This window comes from Perna viridis, chromosome 4 (genome assembly GCF_037379345.1).
Source record: "Perna viridis isolate PV_CMFRI_1.1 ecotype Kerala chromosome 4, ASM3737934v1, whole genome shotgun sequence".
NCBI lineage: Eukaryota > Metazoa > Mollusca > Bivalvia > Mytilida > Mytilidae > Perna > Perna viridis.
Window position 1 is genome coordinate 9,620,270 of NC_142448.1, and position 23,940 is coordinate 9,644,209.

General features: G+C 32.5%; 2 protein-coding genes across 6 annotated transcripts; both read right to left on the bottom strand.

Annotated features, from left to right (window-relative positions):
• Positions 1-225: 225 nt before the first annotated feature.
• Positions 226-16,225, bottom strand: LOC148618766 (fibrinogen-like protein A). 5 transcript variants are annotated; one of them, XM_088577964.1, is made up of 9 exons: positions 15,974-16,222; positions 13,489-13,633; positions 10,100-10,173; positions 9,315-9,356; positions 6,421-6,525; positions 5,400-5,533; positions 4,418-4,514; positions 2,347-2,511; positions 226-1,706 (listed from the first exon to the last, which is right to left on the bottom strand). In XM_088577964.1, the coding sequence occupies exons 3-9, from the start codon at positions 10,152-10,154 to the stop codon at positions 1,615-1,617; spliced, it is 690 nt and encodes a 229-aa protein (XP_088434090.1). In that variant the 5' UTR covers positions 10,155-10,173; positions 13,489-13,633; positions 15,974-16,222; the 3' UTR covers positions 226-1,614. The 5 variants fall into 5 exon arrangements, with proteins under 5 accessions (XP_088434090.1, XP_088434088.1, XP_088434089.1 ...); XM_088577962.1 differs by having other exon boundaries at positions 10,100-10,184; XM_088577963.1 differs by lacking the exon at positions 13,489-13,633.
• A 695-nt stretch (positions 16,226-16,920) lies between these two features.
• LOC148618767 (ficolin-1-like) lies at positions 16,921-22,111 on the bottom strand. The gene is made up of 4 exons (XM_088576899.1): positions 22,070-22,111; positions 21,712-21,808; positions 19,196-19,363; positions 16,921-17,322 (listed from the first exon to the last, which is right to left on the bottom strand). Exons 1-4 carry the CDS (start codon positions 22,094-22,096, stop codon positions 17,078-17,080), a joined length of 537 nt encoding a protein of 178 aa, XP_088433025.1. The 5' UTR covers positions 22,097-22,111; the 3' UTR covers positions 16,921-17,077.
• Positions 22,112-23,940: the final 1,829 nt, after the last annotated feature.

A 23,940-nucleotide genomic window follows, 5' to 3' on the forward strand; every position in this document is an offset into this window, starting at 1 on the left:
ACCAGTAGCATAATGATTTTAAAAGCTTAATATTTCAAACTTTGCAATGGTGTGCAACTTTAAGACGTCCTTTGTTCCAGGAATTCACAGTGAAACTTTCAAAATTTCATTTTTTAACATGTAAAGTGATGGAAACTTTGGAAGTGGTCATTGAAACCCTAAAATTTGATACAAAAGCATTATTTTGCCTGACTAATATCTGATTAATAAATTGTAGCGATAGTAGTCATTTAAGCGTTTATTAGTGGATCATCGACAACTTGACAACAAAGTTTTCATATATTTTACCAAATACCAAACAACAATTTAGATTTAGAATCTACTGAGTAAACCACGTGACATTTTTTTTTTCGGTCTAATAAAGTTCAATGTTAATGGAAATGATGAAGAAAATATGTTACTTTTTGCGGTTAAAGTAATAAGATTACTTTAATAACGGACAACTGTTAAGTAAAAGCTTGCAGATATAAACGTTAAATCTTTTTAAAAAAAATTAATATGATGTAAGTGCCAGAAAATAATTACTTTCTGAAATTAAAACTTTCCTTAAATTTAAATACACCTTTCCTAATTCAAATATATTGCATTTTATGGGTAGCAAATATGTCAGATAATCAATAAGGAAAAAACTTACATCAGAGTATAATACTTTACATGAAATATTATTACATAAGGAAGAGTAATCAAGGGAAGTAATGCTATAGCGGTAATCAAAAGAATGTAATCCAGGGAATAAATACCTGACAAAGAAACACTTTTTAAATGAGTTATCTTCAATGTTTATCCCATAAGAAATTTAAAATACGTTAGATTTTGTTAGACTTTTTTATTTAGGTCATAATGCTACATATCTTAATCAAAACATTTTCTGTTGCAATTAGTTTAACATTTATTTTGACAGAACTATTAACATAACCCCAATGCAGAGGTCATATGCAAAAAAGTATTCCACCTATGTTAAAACAATGATGAAATGTAGCCAAATAGGACCTACCAGAACGTAGCAATATATAATCATATTTGAACTGGAAAGTACAAGAATCATTCAGGAGATATGCTGAATTAATTAAGAAAAAATAGCCCGAAGTGTTTCTATCGGAAGTTTAAAAGGAGAAACTGTTTGACGATAACAGGATAAAAATTAACGATGCTGGTATTAGACCTTAAATTATATTAAATCATATAAAGAATTCAAAGCCAATTGTTGGATTCATTTACACAAAGCAAGTCAATGGATTTGACAATATAATACGGGAGTACGTTATTTGTAGAGTTTCAATCATTAATCCAGTTAATTAAAATGTTTGTCCTTAGATGGAAGATGTTTAACTAAACTATATACACACAGTTAAGTAACACCAGTTTTATACTTAGGGTGATCCGAACTATCCGGAAACAATCGTATCAGACGTTGGAATGGTTTTAATTCAAATGACAATAAATTGTGGTAAATTGGTAAAATATTCCATATTGTCTGGTACACAGTTTGGATCTAAAAGAGAAATAGAACTCCCCTGGGTGTATATCAGGAAAGTTAAGAAAACACAAGTGTTTGTATATCAAGAATAGAAAGAATTTAAAACATTAAAATCACTTTCATTTGTGTTGAAGGGTCTACCCCAATCTTCTCATCATCATAACCGAAGATTTCAGCGAGTAACTTGACCCTTTCCTTTTATTCCCAGTGTGATGCACGAGACTATTGCCTAAAAATAATAAAACACAATAAAACGTGTTATTAGAATATCTATTAAAAAGCTCCTAATTGAAAGAAGAAAATCGAACATAAAATTCTTGTATATTCTAACATGGAAACGCTATACAAAAATCTAAATACTTATTTTTTTTTCATGTAACTACAACTGTACTTAATGTCATGTCATGAAATGTAATACTTATATCCTTACCCTAAGTCATTAGCTTTTACAAAAAGGGCTAACAACTGGATAACATTGTGAATTCCGTAGGCAGATTCGAAGGGGAGATTATGAAATCAAACAGGTTTTAAGGTATCATATTTTCTGTACAATCTCGTTATTAAACAAAAAGAAATACTATGCATGTTTTTCCATATAAAACTGAGCCCATTTGTAAATCTATAAATATGCTATTGGCCAAATCAGTATTGAACATAAGCAAAAAGCCTGCATTTGAGGTAAAATTATACTTTGAAGACATTCGGGATCACTGGATTACATTATTCGTTTAAGTACTTAGGGTTTAGAACTCTTAATTCCCTATCTAGTGTTATTGATTTTCTATTATGTAAATGAAAATGAACTTTTTATTGCATTTTGTGACTTACAAAAAGACAAAAAATATTTGCACAATAATAGTTCTACCTACCAGATGTCCCATAGTAACCATTTGCAGTCAGCTTGAAATTTGTACTTTCATCGCCAATATTGAAATCATGATACTTGGCAAATGCAGTATTACCATCAAAATCAGCCAGATCGATCCGGAGTTCGTATTTGCCTTGGTCTGTTATTTTGCTCATGTTGACATTACCTAAAATCGTCTAAAGCCTAAAATCTTATTGACACATTGTTCTATCTTTCTATTACATATTAGTTAAAGGTCAAAATCAAGGACTAATTCGTTTGATCAAATCACCTTTTAAAATATGTAGGTTGTAATTTTAAACACAAAGATGCAGGCCTGGATTTCATAATATATCTCAAGTTGAGATTTTCCTCATATCCATGATTTTTTCCCAAAACATTTAATGCAAATGTTTTAAAATTTGAGTTGGGGAAAATCTTGATTTTTAATTTTGATCAAACCGGGCCCAGACCTCGATTAACCATCAATTTGATATCAAAGCGATAGGTAGAAGTAATATCTTAACTTTGACTAATATTACATTTAGAGTAATAAAAGGAACCAAGATTCTAGTAGATATCATAAGAATGTAATCCAGGGACAAAGACCAGATATTGAAAACAGACAAACGCAACAAAGAACATAAAATAACCAAAATAATACACACAAAGTAACAAAAGTAAACGAGAGTCTCTGACTTCGACAAAAAAATGGGAGCATGGACCAGGTGCACCGGTAGTGTAAGCGTCCTCTGCTTTTCTAAAAACACCCGCTAAGTTGCTCATAAAAAGTTAAGTCCGGGGTAGACGAAAGAGGAAAGGAAAACTAAGACACGTTGAACAAATGAGATTTCATGGTGCAGATTGATATACCGTAACGATCCACCAGTTTATCATGACGACCATAAAACTTCTGCAGTGATGACTTTAATACTATAACAACATAACCCTGTTCCAGAAGCCTACTTATTAGAATTCTGGCATAACGTATGAGTTGTGATATGAAAACTTCATACTCAGGTGCTGAAAGAATGTTGCCACAGATGAAAGGAAAGAAAAGTCATCGCGTATGTCGTATAATTCAGTCCATAGTTTTCCTTTACCATCGATCTCTATGTGTAGGTCAAGATAAGAAGCTGACTTCACAGTGTTAGTAATATCCTTTATCTCAAGTTTACCATCAAAGTCAGCTATATCGATCCGCAGTTCATATTTGCCGTAGTCCTTTTTTTTTTTGCTGAAGTTGACATTACCTAAAATAGTTTATCTTATTCCAAATAGCTTACTAGTACTTATTAGTTCATTATGGAAATCAACGCCTTATACGTTGGAGCCAATCTTTTAAAATATGTAGGTTATGTAATTTTGAACACGAAGATGCAGGCCAAAAACTGTCAGTTTTTTCCCTTCCATTTTAATACTTATGGCAACTTTAAATGAGTCTCGTTTCAAGAGAAGTAATTGTTTAGTTCATATTATTTTTTTTCTTTCTTTAAATGAGTAAATTTTGACATTTAAGTAAAATGTGGGTGCTTTTTGCAACATATAATGGCTAGAAACATCAACTTAAGTATCATTCCATCATACAACCTAAAATAGGTTACAGTTGAAGTTGTTTGTAGGTTTCGATGTTTTTCAGTTAATTGCAATTCAATTTAATTTAATTTCGAAAAAAATTGCTTGTTAAAGAGTAATCAAGGTAACCAAGGTTATAGCGGTAATCAAAAGAATGTAATCCAGGGACAAAGACCAGACATGGAAAACAGACATACACAACAAAGAACATAAAGTAACTAAAATCATACATACAAAGTAACAAAAGTAAATGAGCAACTCAGACTCTACTAAAAACTGGGATCATAGACCAGGTGCACCGGTAGGGTAGTAAGCGTCCTCTGCTTTTCTAGAAACACCCGCCGAGTTGCTCATAAAAAGTCAAGTCCGGGGTAGACAAACGGGGTAGGAAAACTATGACCCGTTGAATAAATCAGTTGTCATGGTGCTAATGGATACATCATAACGATCCACGAGTATTTACACGAGTATTTAAAATTTACAATACACATGTTTAAATAATAAACTAATATACTAACCAAGCCAGAATTCCGTATTCGGATTTCCAAACCCGTTTCTATAATCATTCCAACCTCGGTAGAAATCAGTGTAGCCGTTTTCTCTCCTTTGAAATACCTATGATTTTAGATAACATTGTAAAAACGGAAGTTTACACCTTTTGAATAAATAGTAAGTAAATTTTAGGTAAGATATATATTATGAAATCGTAAGCTCATTATTGGCCAAAATGTCCTCTGTTTGTACAATGTACCATTTCATAGAACGCGAGAAATCTTACTTTGATAAACCAAAAATATACAGATAATAAAAAAACTACCTTTTGATATTTTTGACTTTTTTATTGACATATTTGTAAAGTTCGGCGGATTACTTCTTTATTAAACAGAAGCAACCCGAAGGGTACCAATTTTCACATTTGCTTTTGATTTTTTCCTCAACTCCTTTGATTTGACCATATCAAATCAAAACCTTAATTATAGGCAATTTGGCATAGTCCTTTAATGTTAACTTCCTTTTGATAGATGTGCAGTTCTATAATTAAACAGTTCTAAATTTGATAATTATTTTCTTCCAATCTACCCTAATGAGTTCGAAATTAAAGACACCACAGATATCTACTATCTAAAGTCGTCATTTCAAAAGTTTTACGGTCGTCACAAAAAACCTGATTGTCCAATATCAAGTGTCCATGTGTTATACGATGTGTTCCTTTTACATTGTTATTTCGATTGACCTAGCTTTGACGTTACCAATGATTCCTCCTCGTTTGTACATTTCGTGTTGATAATTTTATGTAAATGCACATCTTGTATTCGAGATTGTTCAGTAAAGTTAAGAGAAACTCGGCTGCAATTGGCGTAGTTAATTTTAAAAGGACTTACACTGCTATTTGGAGCTTCTTCAAACAAGGACGCACTTTAATTCTTCGACTATCACGATACATGAACACATAGTTTGGTGAATGCTGAGTTTCTAACAAATACTAACAACACTACTTACTGTCCAATGACCACCATCGATATCCATTTCACAGTATGTTTTGAATCCTGGTGATGTTCTCGGATATATGGTATACAACCCGCTGGGACAGTCATCTGGTATGTCGTTACAGTCAATAGGATGGCCAAGATTCTCTACATCAAGAAATTAAATAACGTAATTAATTCTCTCTCTCTCTCTCTCTCTCTCTCTCTCTCTCTCTCTCTCTCTCTCTCTCTCTCTCCCCGCGCGCGTGTGTATGAATATGAAACAATAAAGGAACAATAAAAAAATGAAAGGGTTATAACAGATTTACTCTAGGCAATAATCAAATGGAATAATCAAAAAGGTAATCCGTACACAAAATCAACATCATGGGGAAAACCAGAAATTTGGGAACCACCACAATGCTGTTCCTATCTTGGTACAGGCATTTCCGATGAAAATTGTGCGTAAAATCATGTTAATATCTTGTTAATATTGCGCTTAACGTCCTGCTTCCTTGGCCATTAATAATTCCCGTTATTATACAATGCACAAAATTGCCTCCGGTCAAAGTTGGTAAGCAGTAATCATAACAGTACAGAAGATATGAACAATAAATAAGTAAAAATAAAAGGAACTACAAGTTCAACGAAGAAGACACCGACTTCAAAATAAGTCTTGAACTTCAAAATGAAAATAAGACACAAATAAAAATACAGAAAGTAATTTTGTCATTCCGGAAATACACCATGTATAAATTCTTTGTCAGAAACGGAATATTTCTCAACAAGATCTCGATATCGGGAAGAAAACTTTTTAAGGCAGCGTATTAGACGTTTTTTTAACCTTATTCCAAAAGCAAGTTTGTCCGGCAATGATGGTGTATTAAGAGATCAGAATAATGGCTACTACGCTGGCATACCTTAATTACAAAATTAATTGAAATCAATAAACCAATGACAACTGTCACTATTTAAAAATATTTCATTTCATAATTTATGTTATGCCGGTGAATTCGGATATTTTGTCATGACGTCTGCAGTACTATTGAAATTACCATTACATGTAGAATCATTTGAGTCTGTATTGCCTCCAATTAAATCTAAAATTCTGTTAATAGCAGGCATCCCGTGGAAACAAAGCATTGGCTGGTTTTGGTATCCTATAAATGTGTTTAAAACAATATACAAATACTTGAATGGAATATCTTTAAATCAATATCAGTATAACAATACACAACATAATGACGTCATCGATAATGGGAAGATTAATATATTCTAATTTTACTTCTGAGTAAACAGAGAAATAAATATTAGTTGCCAAACATTTGTAAGAAAAAGATGATAGACTTCGAAACAGCACAAAAAGTAAATCGATGTCCAAAATAGACATTAAAAGGCATGAACTGGCAAAAAAGAAAACAAAAACAAAACAAAACAAAACAAAAACGAAACCAAAAACAAAACAAACAAAGAAACAGACAAATAGGTAACAAAACAAGAAAAGGGACGACTTTATATCGAACAATTGCTACTGAGAATTTTGCACCGACAAATTTAACCGCATTAACCAAGAAAGTGAAATAGATTGCTTAATGTTTATAAAAGAGAATCAGAAAATGTTCTATTTATATTATAAAAGTATAACATTATGACATTATGAATTAAACCTCAATTACAAACGAATAAGATTTTAAACTCCGGTTATATATTTAGATAGATTATGAAATGAGTAAATACATGCAAAAGATAAACAAACATTCAAACATATTCTGTTAAGTACTTTAACTACACTATGCCCAGTTTCTGGTAGTACATTGTAAGTGTGATACTAATTTTATACTTTGCTAGATTTACACTTAGGCTCCTGGAATAGGATAATGTTGCTACAAGATAAAGTCATCACTACAAAAAAATATAGTCGTCATAATGAACTCGTGGATCGTTATGGTGCACACATATCCATCTGCACCATGAAAACCGATTTGTTCATCGTGTCATAGTTTTTCTTTCATCTTTCGTCTACTCATTTATGAGCAACTCGATGAGTGTTTATAGAAATGTAGAGGACTCTTTCCCTAACGGTGCACCTGGTCCATGCTCCCATTTTAGTTATATCCGGGTTGCTCATCTGCTTTTGTTTCTCTTTATGTGTTATTTGTTTGTGTGTGTTTTCTTTGTCTACGTATCATCCTTGGATTATATATTTTGGATTACTGTTCTAATCATGGTTCAATTAATTTCCCTCTTAGATACAGACAAGGGAAAGTCTACGAACTAGGGGCTCTATAGAGTCTAAATCGCTTACCTTGTGTGATATGCGACATTCCATTTTTTTTTTTAATTTTTTTTTTTTTGTAATTACAGTCATGTTTTTTTTCATGGATAAAAAATCTCAACAGTCATTTTTTTTTGCAAAAAAGAATATTGTAAGAAACAATAAAACTGACTTTCATTGAATCCTGTTCAATAATTTGTGAGAAGATTTTTTAAGTAATAACATAATAAATAGGCAAAGAAATATCCAAAAGGGTCAATAACTGCAACATGGATTTATGGACTTTCACGAAATCGTAACGACAGATATATTTCATCGTGTTGAAAACTTTTACTCCGTTGTCAGAATTTAGCTAAACACAAAAGTTTTTGAGATATATGGAGATAGATATACGAAAAACTACTGTTTGATCCAAATGGTCTACTTTTAGGAACTATTCCCTGGTCAAAAATCTGAAGTTATTTTGTGCAGAATACCCTAAGGAAGAATCGTACTACCTTTTATTGTTTCACAGTAGTATATTTTTTTAAGTAAATAAAAGCAAAACAAGTTTCAAAAAGGGCATTAACTCCAATATGGGTCAACAGATTTTCACGAAAGTTTGACCACTGATTGATCTTATCTTACTTTTACTTAGTCAGAAATTGGTTAAAACTAACAGTTTTGGAGTTATCTGTGACAAAAACTGTTGTTTGACCCCTATTTTCTTTTTAGTACCATGTTTGTCTATGAATATCTCTACACCAGTTCTGGACAGAACATACTTAGGTCCATGTTCTGACGGATGAATACTTATATAATCAAAAACTGAAGTCTTCAAAGTCGGTAATCGTCAAATATTCTATGCCACTGATTTTGGCTTGCTTTCAACATCCAGCCGAATTCAATGCTCTACTGAACTCGCAATCAATCAGTGATTTTCTCTTTTTCACCATAAACCCTGGCGTAGATATATGTATGCACTTGGTTAAGAACTCAAAAAAAATCACAAATTTTAGTGAGCTGAAACCTGAGGATCTTAGGTAATAAGATTGATAATATACATTCATATTTTTTTCCATTTCACATCTTTTGACATCGTACATTTGTACATAACTAGCAAAATAAGTGTATTCCTTTTTCGAAAATTGAAATTGTAGAACTATATTAAATCGGTTTTAAAATTTCATTAAAGTTTTCTATATACCAACTTTAGATAAAGCTTTTAAACTTTGTTTAACGCAATCGTCAATCGGCCTAAGATCTGCAAACAATATAAGGTGGTGTAGCAATATGCTTCTTATTCGTCCAGTTGTTTATGAGGATATTTTTAAAGTAATAATATCAAAATAGCTCAATGGCGCCCAAAAAAGGGCACTAACTCCGACATGGGTTGACAGATTTTTAATAGCTGGATGCCAAACACATTTACCTATTTCAGAATCTTATATTAGCGGAAACTCTTTTTCCGATGTTTCATAAAGGTGATCATGTCTGTCGTCAGATTTAAAAAATCCCACATAAGTTCTAGGCAAAAGACTCCCGCAATATTTAAACAAAATTTAGTTCTAATTGGTCCAGTAGTATCAGCGAAAAATAGTTTTGAAAAAAATTAACGACGATAGACTAAATGTAATGGCAATCTCCCAGATAGTCCTTAGAGCAGGTTAAGCAAATTAATGAATTTCCGTTTACCTTGTCTGCTTGATGAAGCATTATATTTATAATCACCAGCACCTGTAATACACAAAGAGGCAGTCGAAACAGTCAACATTTTTTGAAAAAAAGTGAATACTTATTTGAAAGTATACGGGGTGGGCATTGCTGATGCTTTGACAATTCAATACGATATCATACATGTACATTGAAATTGAGAAATATTTTAAATTGTTAACATTTGTCTCATTTATTTCCAATATCCCGTGCCCCATTGCCTCCTGTCCCATTTCCCATTGCTCCATACTCTATTAAATGAGAAATTTACCATGAGAACCGATTTTTTCAACGTGTCATATTTTCCATTTATCTTTCGTCTACCCTGGACTTGACTTCTTAAGAGCAACTCGGCGGGTGTTTCTAGAAAAGCAGAGGTCACTCACACTTTCGGTGCACCTGTTCTATGCTCCAAGGAGTCCGAGTTGCTAAATTTTTTTTGTTTCTTTGTACGTTTCATTTTGGTCATTTTATATTTTTTTTTATATTTTTGCTGTGCGTGTCCTTTTCATGTTTGGTTTTTGTCCGTGGATTTCTTTTTAATTCCATTATAATCTTGGTTCCCTTGAGTATTCTTACCTCATGTGTTAATTGTACATACACTTTTGTAAATATTTAAACCATTGCAACAATATGTTTTGAAATTTATGTTTCTTTAATCTTTGATATGTTTCTGTAAATACATGATAATGTTAACGACATAAAACTTGCCTATAGACAAAAACAAAATGATTATTACATAAAGTGATTATGAAGTCATTACTCACCAACAAAACGAAAAAACACCTCTAACAGTACCAAAAGTAATCCAAGCTTTCTCATAATTATTGCATGTATTTTGCTAAAATGAAACTAAATACGCAAGAAGATGAAATTGTAGGGTAATAGGAGGAGAAACAAACGAAACACGTGTATCTAAAGGTGAGATTATTATGATTCGAATATTAAATATTAAAAAAAAATAGGGTTTGTAAGTCTCGTTCTAGTTTCAGTTTCCCTTCCGGAATTTCCGATGTAGCACGTATTGAAGTCCGAAGGCTGATCTGTATTTCATTGTTTACTTCCGGGAAATCTTTTATTTTTTGCTGTCCTTAACATTTTTATCATATAGAACTAGATATTTGTCATTTTTATCAATATGTTTGCAAAAACATTATTTTGCTTTTATATTCTATCCTATTATATGTTAATGACGTATCTCCATGCATTTGAATCATATACGAGGACTCATTCTCATGAAAAAAACGGAATCACGTGACGTGACTTACATATCATGTTGGAAAGAATGAAAGAAGTATTGAAATGCAGTTCAACAGAAGCAATTGGGCTAAACAATGTATGTTTTGAACAAGTTTAAATAAATGAATATTTTCATCAAATACATTGTAATATCTGACTCATACAGTAACAAATTTATATCGATAGGATACATGTAATTAAGTGTATTTAAAGTAAAAGTACGAAGCTGGTCATACTTATGACACTGAAAAAGAAAATAATAGGTTGATTCGACATGACTGCATGAACAGTTTGGAGAGTCTACAATATTTCGCAAGAACAGTCAGATGGTCGTAAAGGGAGCTGCTGTTCATGTGAAGATTTGCATGTAGAATATGTCACTGCCTTGTCCCTGTATAATAATATTTTGGACATGATTCTTTATGTGTCTCTAGTTTTCTTTTAAATATGCTTAGTGAACCAGACATTCGTGTTTCCAATGGCAAACTAGACATTCGTGTTTCCAATGGCAAACTAATATCTTCTACAATATCATTAATAAATAACAAAAACAGCAAGGGTACTAATGTGGAGCTCTGGGGAACACCAGCTTCAAAGGATGTCCAGTTAGAACTTCCACCACTAAGAACCCCCTTTTGTTCCTTCCCGTAATTAAAGATAATTTTTGAACCAGTGTGGCAGATCCCCACAAATACCGTACCTTAGGAGTTTAAATAAGTTACCTCTATGCCATACGCGGTCAAATGCATTGCTTATATCACAAAAGACAACTCTTATTTCTTTCCCATTATCTAGAGCTTTCCCGAAATCGTCGGACATACATATTAACTGTTTAATGGCAGTTAATGGCATGGTAAAGCCCGAATGGCTGGGTGTAATTATTTCATTTTGTGTATACACGTCTCTTCATAAATTTTGAAACAACGCTAAGTAATGAGATTCGTCTATAGTTTTTTTACTTCGCTCCGAACACAATTCTTAAACACTAGTGTTACGTTCACCCTCTTCATTCAGGAAGTAAGACGAAAATAACGAAATATTAAATAGTTTACAGACGGGGTATTTTAAAATAGACGAGGCGTCCTTTAGAAGTCGTAGATTTTTTTTTTAACTGTCCAGAGGCTTTGTTAATACTCAAAATAGAAAGTACATCTTCGACATCACTTTCATCTAAAACGATATATTTTCTAATTTATGTTGTCGATTGATTATAATGTAGGTAGTGTAGCTTTCGTGTCATCTATCGGATGATAAACAACTAAGTAAATCTGAACGATATCTCTCACGGACGAGTCTAACTTGTGACGTCACATCATAAAAATATTTCTTATTTTCTTAAATTTGTTCCAGTCAGCCGATCTACTAGAATGTTTAGCCTTAGCAGGAATACGGGTTTTCGACCTAATAAGTTTTTCTAGATCTCCTGTAAGCCATGCAGGACTTTCTTTTCGAATAGTAACAAAACGATTCGGAATACGCGAGTCCGCTGCATATAAAATACATCTGGTTACATCGCTCATAATTTTGTGTATATCATTTGAGTTCAGAATATTTTCCCAATCAGTATTAGCCAACATCTGCCTCTACTTTATGAAATCGCCTTGGTTATAAAGCCAAACTTTACAATAAAACGTCTTTTTAACTAGTTTAAGTGAATTCAAAATGCCAATGACAGGGAAGTGATAACGAATTTGATCCAGAAGTGGCGGACCTACAGTAACATATGGTACAAAATACTGATCATCTGTGACTATCAAGTCAATCTGTGAAGAAGAATGTTCCGTGAAATTTGTAGGTTCTTCAACAAGTTGTTGCAGACTAAACCTGGTGCATGCACTTTTCATTTTAGGGTTTGCTAAAAAATGATTGTCAATAAAATCTCCAGTAATAATTATATAATCACAATTTATAACATTTCTTACGGACTCAACAGAGTCCTCGACCTTTCTTCAAATGTCAACAGGACTGCCAGGAGGAATGTAAAAAGTATATAGATTTTTTTTAGTATGAATACAGACCTCGAGCCAAATAACCTCAACATCTGTCGGCTCAAATTCCAATTGTCTATACTCGGCGTCACATAAATAACATACACATAAATAACATACTGTTAAAAAGAAACCAACATGGCGGATATTAGTATGGGATTTTCCCGTAAGGATTTGTTACGCATGACTTAAGCTAATAAGGGACTCGTTGGTACTAACACGTCATGCATATATGCGAACTATCTTCATATTAAATAAAAGAGAGACATCTCTAGCGGTAAGTCCCGACGGTTTAAAAAGTAGAGCTTCAATTCGAAAATGTGTTGTATGTGACGTCGAGTATAATAGCATGAATATTTTCTCTAACATATAAAGGGACCCCGTCCCCATTTTTCCGACGCAGTCGATATAGTTTCGCTTTTTACCCTTTGACTTTAAGGACCCTCTTCTATGGAAACGAAAGTTACCAGATCGCAATCCTGTTTCCCGATTGGCCAAATACTGATAACGGAATGGCGGTCGAAAAAACTGTATCGAAACCATGTGCTAATTTTCTTGAATGAAATGTAGAAACTTATAAGTAAAATAACAAAATATTACTGCGTCGGCTATCTTTCTTTAAAGATAGTACTTGCTATCAATGCCCCCATCCCTCCTAACAGGGGCTCACGGTCGCATCCCCTGAATTTGGCTTTTATACACCATTATATACATATGGACAATGATCTGATAGTATGCAATGTGATATTCAAAATGTACATGTATGAAACAAGAAATCAATAGTTATATATTTTACCAAGTATCTCGAAAGCAAATTTCTGTACAAATCCGCAGAACCAAACTTTAACTGCTACGAACTATTCAACAATTGTGGTAGTGAGTCGAATACATTTTACTCCCATGCATGTATTTAATAAGATGTAGTTTACCTGATATCCTTCCTTAGAATGCTTTTATACAACTTAACAATTTTGTTAAGTATATTTTTTGTTCCAACTGAGCTTTAAATCACCACGCAAGTTTGTTCAATTGTCTTTTAATTTCAGTAAATCTAGATGATGGTGTTCAATCTAACTATTAAAAGATTAATCTTTTTCAAGTTACTACAAGTAATGCCGTCTCATTCAAGAGCAGTATACATGTACTTACAGTAGTAAATTTCATTTTTGCTATATGCGATACAGGTTGTTTCTAATCACTGAATATGAAAACGCATTTAATAAATCGGGATGGGAATAAATTTGAATTCTTTTAGATCATTCTTTAGTTATAAAAACTACGTTAATTGGACTTCTTTTGATATGCTTACAGCACTCGAATTCCTGTTAGACAACATTTTCATACGCTTTGGCGCAACCGTTTATCGTCAAGTTATTGGAATTCCAATGGGGACTAATTGTGCGCCACTTATTTTGGATCTCATTTTGCACTGTTATAAATTACAATATATGGCCAGAATAAATAAAGGCTCTTCCAAACAATATTTGTTAGAAAATTTGATAACACCTTTAGATATATGGACGATATTTTTGCTCTGAACAACGATGACCTCAATATTCATACTAAAGATATATATCCTGTAGAACTGTCTTTGAATAAGGCAAATATTGATAATAAAGAATGTCGGTTTTTTATCTTAGTAGTCATATCGATAATGGTAAACTTAATACTAAAATTTGTTATTAAAGGGATGATTTTTCATTCCCTATTGTCAACTGTTCGTTCTTAGATGGTGACGTCACCTTGTCACTACAGTATCATATGGTGTTTACATTTCATAATTGGTTCGATTTGCTCGTATTTGTAACAACGTTATTACAATGTTGAGGATGTTAACAAAAGAAATCTTTATATTACCGAGAAATTATTAAGGTTTTCTATATCACAAGTACGTAAAAACATTCACATTTTTTTTCTACCGAAACAAAGAACTCACTCTCATATACAGATGTACTTGTAAAGGATTAATAAGTGTGGCTATGTCTCACCCTTTGTATTACGGTAATATTCTATGGAATAATAAACACGGAAACTCGATACTCACCCAATGGTTCATTCGTAAGGGATATATTTGTGATACTGTTGTCAAATCATTAAGATTATATTTTTGCATGATATATGTTGTGTTGTTATTGTATGACATATGATGTACTGTGATCCTCAACTCCGCATGGTATGAATTTGGGTTGATTTTTACACGATGGGGAAGAGCTGGCATGTCAGTTAACTGCTAGTAGTCCTTAGTTTGTACATTTGTGTAATTTATATTCAATTTCTTTGTTTTCGTTGTAACAGGGGACTCTGACCTTTTCTCACTGATTTTTAGGGTGTTTAATAGTGTATTTTTTTTTTCACAGTGGACAGATTTTAAATGGGGAAAGGGGGGTGTGATCATGCCAAAATACTTTAAGACCACCACATTTCTTGCGCCTGTCCTAAAGTCAAGAATTTCTGGCCTCTGTAAGTCTTGCTTCGTTTTCATTGTTTATTTTTTATGTTACTTGAGTATATAAGGGCAACTCTATTAATTTTGTATGTTACTTGAGTTTATAGCGGCAACTCTATTATTTTTGTATGTTACTTGAGTATATAGGGGCAACTCTATTATTTTTGTACGTTACTTGAGTATATAGGGGCAACTCTATTAATTTTTTTAAGTTACTTGAGTATATAGGGGCAACTCTATTATTTTTGTATGTTACTTGAGTATATAAGGGCAACTCTATTAATTTTTGTATGCTACTTGAGTATATAGGGGCAACACTATTATTTTTGTATGTTACTTGAGTATATAGGGGCAACTCTATTATTTTTGTATGTTACTTGAGTATATAGGGGCAACTCTATTATTTTTGTACGTTACTTGAGTATATAGGGGCAACTCTATTAATTTTTTTAAGTTACTTGAGTATATAGGGGCAACTCTATTATTTTTGTATGTTACTTGAGTATATAAGGGCAACTCTATTAATTTTTGTATGCTACTTGAGTATATAGGGGCAACACTATTATTTTTGTATGTTACTTGAGTATATAGGGGCAACTCTATTATTTTTGTATGTTACTTGAGTATATAGGGGCAACTCTATTATTTGATTTATAAATGTTTGATTTTTTTACAAAAATAAATGCGATATACACATTTGAAAAAGAAATAAGTTTTTAAAGAAGTATTAATGTTTGACCTTTGACCCGATTTTTATCATCCCCTGGCCATGATGGATAGCGGCGACATTAATATTCCGATAGATGGGGCATCACGATATATAATATACCCATGTGTCATACTATTAAGGCAAATCGATGAAAATCGATACCCTGCTGCCCTACTATAAGGGTGTAATTCAAAGATCGAACATGATGTCACGTAAAGTTACAACATGAAAAAATCGTTGTTATCATGATAAAACTTACTGTATTAGTTTTTTCTTTATTTCCCGGAGAAAACGTATTTGTTTCTGTGTTCAGTTATATAGACAATGTAAAGGACGTAAGATTTACACATAGTTTCCGATCATATATTCTGTTTCCTGTTTTCCTTAATAACACTTTATGTATGTTCAATCTGACATCACAGTATACACTCTTCTTTTTACGTCGTTCACTTAGTTTAATCATATTTTAATATTCTCAAACAACAAATGGATTATACACAAGAATTCAACTTAGTGAAGTCCTCTCCTTTAAATACATTATATATGTAAAGCGAACACATAAAAAATATGTAGTAACGAAATTGATATCCATAAATATTTGTCTAAATAAGACGTTATGAAAGATCGGATTACTGCCTAGGATATTTGTTGTCTCTCAAATGGTCAATTTTCTGATTAAGTAGAACTTTATTTTACGTTATTCACTTCAATTCCTTGGTCGTTTTTTTTTTTTTACAAAATAGCTATATAAAAAGATGCCAAGTGATTTCAATTCAGTACTAATTTAATAAAATTTATACCTGACAATTAAAAAAGGACAATGCAGAAGCTTAATTGACGGGGATGGGGAACACATATTTTGCATATCGTCCTTAAGTGAAATTCATGTGAAAAATGCTTCTCCTGAATATTCCTTGCTTCTTGAACAACGTTTGGCATTCTACGTACAACCAGGATATTATGGTAGAAGGAATACATATCCCAACGAAAGAAATGAAAAAAATACTTGTTTAGTATTGATGTAAGTTAATTTGTAGTGATGACTTCTTTCATAAAGATGCTCTGAAAGTGGCTTTTTGGTGATTTGAGCAATGAAAAGTATTATGATTTTGAACACATTTCCTTGTGTAATTCTTTTGAAATTCAACAAGACTGAAAAACAAGAGCAAACATTTTTAAAAAAAAAGATTTATTAGATTGCAGATTTTCTGACCTTCAAACACACATCTATTTAATCTCACGATTGCAACAAAAAGTTTGCACAAGGCAAAACTAAGACAAAAGTAATTGTAAACACACGCCGATGTCATGATAAATATGAAACTGATTCTTTCCGTAATAACTCTCCCAAGAATGTCTGCGTTCATACTTTTCGAATCATTACAACTGATGTCTCTACAGAATAATTGTATCCTTTCCATGAACGCCTGAAAATTCCTCGGTTTTTTGGGGGTTCTTTAATAAAGTATTCTCCATTTAGATTTGAAGTGGCACAATAATTATACCACCAAGCTCCTGTAGTAGATTCTGCACAGTTTCCAGGATGCCTGTCATTGTCAGCGTCTTTCGTGGAGAATTGGTGTCCATTGTGGTGAACAAGGCTATCACCTTAAAAGCAACATTTATTTCACATCACTGAGTTTCAACTTTTAACTTACATAAAACAAAATAACGTATAATCATAGTACGTTTAACATCATACATAGCTTATGTCTTTAATACGCCTTTTACCTGAAACACTTGTTTGATTGTAATATAATTCGAATGCTTGTATAACTTTTCAACAATGAAATCGAATAAGACCGGATATCTCGAAGTACTATAAGTATACCGATTCTACTCTAGGAGCATTTAGTCAATACAAAATGATCAAATCATGTCTTTTTTACTGTAAATAGGAATTTCAATCTATTGTACACAAACTCTTCCTTTAATTTGGTGCCAAAATACAATTATATCTTTAGAATTGGAACTTCAATGTTAACATTTATTATATATATATGTATATAAGGGTCTGAAAAATTCCCAACGATGTTAGAATCGTAAAATTTGCACAGCATTTTTTTGGTCGTTCACTTCGCAGAACTCGAAGTCGAACCGCTGTGACATCTATGGCAACACCGCCTGCACAAAGTCAAGCGCCCTAAACCACTGGGCCAGCTAGGCTATATAAAAACATAGCTTTCGCTGACCAGGTCATTCTTCTTCGTATGATTAATCTAGGGCTGTACCTTAGTACACGATATATGGTAGTTCGATGTATGGACCAGGTAGAGAAAGTCCTCTGCTTTTCTAGAAACACCCGTCGAGTTGCTCATAAAAAGTCAAGTCCGTGGTAGACAAAAGAGGAAAGAAAAACTATGACACCTTGAATAAATCGGTTCTCATGGTAGAGATGGATACACCGTACTGATCCACGATTTCATAATGAAGACCATAAAAACTCTGCAGTGATGACTTCAATCTTGTAGAAACATAACCCTGTTTCATGAGCTAATTGTAAGAAGTCTAGCGCGATACAGATATTTTGCGTAGTAACGGCAAGATCTGACATAATGCATGGGTTGTGATATGAATACTCCATATGCAGGTGTTGAAGGAATTTTGCCGCAGATGAAAGGAAAGTTGACAATACGGAATGAAAAATCATCGCGTTTGTAGTATATTTAGGTCAGTAGTTTTCCTTTATCATCGATCTCTAAGTGTACGTCAAGATACGAGGCAGACGTCTTAGTGTCTGTAGTATCCTTTATCGCAAGTTCTTTGAGGTTAGATGCCATGTTAAAAATACCCAAACCAGGATTGTTTAACGATAATACGTCATCTACTTGTATATAGCGGAAACGGAGATCAAAGGATCTGGCTAAACGATGTTCCTTCCTTTGGATCAGATCAGCTATAAAGTCTGTCATATTAGAGTGAAGGAATATGTCAACTAGTAAAGAAACACAATTTGTTCCCATTGGAATGCCGACCGCGATGGACAAATATGATATCGATTCAAAATTCCAGCAGTTTGAAAATATCTTTTTCAGTATATTTGTAAAGTTATATGGACTACAAATTAAGGGGAATAACAACGATGTGCATTGATTTTGAGTCGAGGTTTTAACCGAGTAAGTGGAATAGACGTATAAAGAGGCGAAAAATCATAGGTTTCAATGTTATTGTATTCCGATAAAGGAACGCAGTTTGGAGGGTTTGATGTAGAGGTAAATGTTAAAGTGATCATACTACGTGGCACTTGGCCTCGTAATTATAAATCTACGGGCAAATTATCTTACGCCTAGGCCAAAAAGTAAAATGTACCAACCTAGAGGAAGTGTTCCTAAAAAGAGCACATAATTGACTTTATGGTCAACCGTCATAGTCTCATCGAAACTTGCATGGCTCATGATAATATGTCTACATGTAATACAACAAAGTGTGGATAAACTTTTGTATGTCTCCCTTTTACAAAGGGTGTTTTCTATATCCCTACCTGCAGTGCCATAATAGCCATTAGCAGTCAGCTTAACTTTGGTTTTGTTATCACTAATGCTGAATTCGTCGTATTTTGCAAATGCGCCGCTGTTTCCATCAAAATCAGACAAATCTATTCTCAATTGATATTTGCCTTGACTTGTCAGTTTGTATAGTTTCTGATTTCCTGCAGTATCAATCAAGCATTAAGTGAAGTTTACACACTGTGAAGAAGGTAAGCAACGTTTCAAATAGGGAAGACTTTTGTAATCGGACTTTTTAGAACAAAAATGCGTAATTGTAATTAAAACATTTTAAGTCTTAAAATACCATAAACAAATATATACATATTGGTTATGCTCATATAAAGATTGTGTGTTCTCTCTGATACATATACGCAATATATCCTAGTAGTCAAAGTTCTACCGGATTACTTACATTGATATTAGACGATAAGTTCCTACTATTAACAGTTACATTCATAAAATACATATATGAAACTGTGCTCTGGATATTTTTTCAAATATGGTGCATATGGTAAGCATAACCTTGAGGTCAGTCTTAACTCTTTTATTCAAGTACGAATGACAATTTTGAGTATATATTGCTTATGTTTATGAACAGTTATCGGATGTTTTTTTTTTTTTTTTCATGTTAATGGTCTAAGCATTAAATCGATAAAACAATACCGGAGTGATATATACTCCAAGCTAAATATATTTTACTCTTGATTTATAATGGAAAGTTTTGACGTAGGCAAATGTTATTTTATGTTATTTAGAAAATGTGTCAACAGTGATCAAAATACTACTTACATGTTTACTAGTTTACTAAACATTAGTTTAATTAAATTATAAGAGGTATTGTATGACGCCTTAGAATTATTCCTTTCTTAAAGTACAAGATACAAAAGATGAAATTAAATAACATAGTATCACAGACGAGACCGCATTTCGGCGTAAGAATGGAGATTATTTGGTAAACATGCATTGGAATTAAATATATTGCCTCCCCCTTTTAACTATTTGATCAAGGGACGATTTTATGCAAATACGAACCTATTGTAATAACATTACAAAATGCACTTACAAGTAATATGTTAGTGGTCTAAAATCGAAATTTTTAAGAATATGCGAATTAGTATGTCTGTGATGGAATTACAAGAACATGTAATATTTCTGTCACGTTATTATGTACAAAATATGGAGAAAATTAGATACATCTTAAACATAATGCAATGTATTCGTTAACATGTGGTGCCGAACCTGGGTTGTTGCGGTACCATATGTATTATATAAGTAGAGCATAAAATGTACATTGCGTTGTTTTGACTTTGAATTCACAACGTACAACTTTCGGAACAACGTGGACGATTATTCCAAAACGTCCCCCAGGTCGGTACAGGGGATTTCGGTAACGTTATAGGAGTAACTAAATCTTGCCTGAAAAAGGTATTTGGTCTATCATTTGTGACTTATGAAGAATCAACAATCTGTTGTACCAAACAGAACGCAAAGTGCTAACACAATAAGCGGACATAAAGAACTTTGCGAACGTACTTTTTTTAAATCCTTGAAAATTTGAATATTTAACAGCCTTGTGAGAATACCACCGACACACAGGACGTAAGTCAGTTGTTATACAAATATATGATTTATTACAAGTTCATAAAGTCAAAATTCCACGAAACAAATGTGTCATCTCCCAAAGTAGAAAAGCTTAATACCAGAAACGACAATCATGTAGTACTACGTGCAACAGTAATTCGAACTTCCTTTGGACTTTTGTCTAAATCTGTACTGAAACGTTACCACATGGAAGTAACAGTTCTAGCAATGGATCGAATTATAAACCTGACGACAACGCGGTGTAAGGAACAAATGGTTTATCAAAAGTGATTATGGAATTATGGATTTCCAATCTACTGAAGATTAATTAGACCTATCAATTGTTCTATTCAGTCGTTGTATGTAGGATCTAACAACACTCCGTTCTAATTTCTGTTCTGATGACCTTTTTGATCAGCCAATCAGATTTTTTTTCTCAATTTATTGAAAGCATTATTGGAAGGAAAAATCCCGAGGATTCTGAAAAGGTAATCTGAATAAAAAGCAGAATGGAGTGTTGTAAGAATTTAAATGTAGTGACTAAATGAAATAATGGATTGGTATAATTTTAATTAGGATGATGCACTTCGTTTATTGGAGTATACTGTCTTTGTCTTTATTTATATTCTTTTACCTGGTTACTCCTACAAAACATATGAATATACTGTTTTTGCATTGGGGTAATAGGAAACTTTATATATTTCCACATGGTTTTTTGGGTGAAGGCTTCATGTGTTTATATGATATTGAACATGTATTAGTCAAGTTTTTGTGAATTTTGACAAAAATCGGATTTTAAGATATTTATCATACTATAGAAATCTAAGGAACTGGGTATCATGTAACATTGTCATCAAGGGAAAGCTTTACCTTTTATCTAAATGAAGATGCTAAAACCGGTGCAAGCAATTATACTCATTTCGCTTACCAAGCCAAAACTCGGTTATGATATTTCCAAACCCATTTTGGTAGTCAACCCAACCTCTGTAGAAATGTGTGTATCCATTGTTCCTTCTGTGGAATACCTGCAAATAATATATAGAACAACTTCATTTAGTTAATTCACAAGATTACAATGCAAGTTTATTTTTTTTACATATCGCAAATTAATATGTTGAAGATTTATGCTTAAATATTTTTACTGTTTGCTATTGGCATGTGAAATTCAATTTTAGTTACACGCTGATTAAAAAAAACATCTGATTCTGACCATACAGATAAAAAAACAAAATTAGTTTTAAAACAAATTTTAAAAATAATCACAGTTGGCGTAGTTAAGTAATGACCGTCCAATGGCCACCATCAACATCCATCTCACAGTAGGTTTTAAACCTTGAGGTTGTATCTGGAAATATGGTATATACTCCGCTTGGACAGTCATCTGGTATGTCATCACAGTCTTTTGGAGGTCCAAGATTCTCTTAAAAGGGAGAATGACTTCATTGGTCACATTTAAGGTTTTTAGTATACGTCAAATAATATACGCTGAATAAAAGTGTACATGTATATTATTTTCCTAAAGATTACGTGTATCTTCATTTTACAATTTGTAATACAATGAAATAAGAAAGAACAATTTACATAGTGATCACTGTTTTCTATAGTCAAATGTGCGATTACAAAGGACAGAAATAACTGTGAATATTAACTTAGTAAATGCATAATTTTATTCAGCATTTACCTTTACATGTAAATTTACTAGGTCTTCCTATCAAGCTTAATATTCTTTCGATTGCAGCCATTCCATTGAAGCACACTGATGGCTGTTTTTTCTGGCAATTAGAAAAGCATTGATCAAGGTATAAAAACAGTAATCATGTGTAAACAGTCTAATAGAGAAAACAGCATTCTTGTGTAGCAAAAAGCAAAAATGTGAGAAAAAAAGTGTCCATGTGAAACAAAAAGCTGAAATGTTAAAAACAGTACCCATTTGCAAACAGTGTAAATGTTCCCAAGTTCCCAAGTATATACAGTGTAAAAGTGAAAATTAAACAGTATTGAAGTGTTACGGTGCAAAAAAAAAACAAAAATACCAATTATATAATAATAGCAAATTTGGAAATGATGTGCGTTTCAATGGTTAAACTCTTTTAAGCAGCACAAGAATTATACGTTGAGGAAGATCAGGATTCAGAAATACCGTAACGTTGTATTTAAGAAGTACTCAAGCAAAAAAAAATGGAATAAGAAACCAAATCCTGTACCGATGAGTTCTACACAGGGCAAAATTGCAACATATGCTTATCATGTGTTTTATATGTTTAAGACCACTATGAAAAAAAACATATGAAAAACATATGTTTAGGGCTAACAAATTAATTTATGAAAAATAGGTAAATAACATTCCATAGGACTTAATGTATGAAAAAGGTATTGCTTCATATAATTTAAAAAAAAAAACGTTTGTATCCATGTGTTATTTTACAGGCACAAAAATATAAATTTCGCTATTGGTCCTAAACATGTGTTTCCATATGTTTGAAATCATATTAAAACAATGTGACAATTTTCCTGTGAATTTGTATATGAACAACTCCCATTTTCCCCATATCACTCTGTCACATTCATCATTATCATATTTTGTTTATGCATACATGTACCTCATATGTATATGTAACACCTTTTTATGTATACAAGTATCTCATATGTACATGTAATACCTTTGATGTATACGGGTATCTCATAATTACATGTAACATCTTTTTATGTGTAAGTGTGTGATTTTAACTTGTTTTATTATCTGTACTATATGGCATTTTATTGTGTAATGGTAATTATTTGTTTATATGTTCTCACGTTTTTATTTTAAACTGGTTCAACCCTTATACATGTAAACTTAAAAAATAGTTCGCGTAATTAAAAATCAGTTATAAGTCACAAAATATCCTTACACATTCCCCGCTTTCTCAAAGCATATGAAAGTTTTTATTAAGAAAGTCTAATAACTGTCCTATCACTCAAAAATGCGCAAAACAAATTGATTCATTTGATTTTTGTTGTCAGTTATGAAAAAACTTGGAAAGGAATACAACCACAGTGCGACACTTCCTCCTCCTACCTATCTCTCTAGTAGTATCAAATTATATTGAAATTATATTCATATGTAGCACGATCATTAAATGATGATAAGTTTTTTTTGCGAATTGATAAATAGACG

What these genes read in the sequence shown, in the direction of transcription:
- LOC148618766 (XM_088577963.1), bottom strand. Translation starts at nt 10,154, where the DNA reads ATGAGAAAGCTTGGATTACTTTTGGTACTGTTAGAGGTGTTTTTTCGT. An exon ending in GGTGTTTTTTCGTTTTGTTG is followed by an intron (nt 9,357 to 10,099) that starts GTGAGTAATGAC and finishes TGTGTATTACAG; the next exon opens with GTGCTGGTGATTATAAATAT. An exon ending in TGCTTCATCAAGCAGACAAG is followed by an intron (nt 6,526 to 9,314) that starts GTAAACGGAAAT and finishes ACACATTTATAG; the next exon opens with GATACCAAAACCAGCCAATG.
- LOC148618767 (XM_088576899.1), bottom strand. Translation starts at nt 22,096, where the DNA reads ATGGATGTTGATGGTGGCCATTGGACG. An exon ending in CATAACCGAGTTTTGGCTTG is followed by an intron (nt 19,364 to 21,711) that starts GTAAGCGAAATG and finishes TTGATACTGCAG; the next exon opens with GAAATCAGAAACTATACAAA. An exon ending in TGGCTATTATGGCACTGCAG is followed by an intron (nt 17,323 to 19,195) that starts GTAGGGATATAG and finishes GTTGCTTTTAAG; the next exon opens with GTGATAGCCTTGTTCACCAC.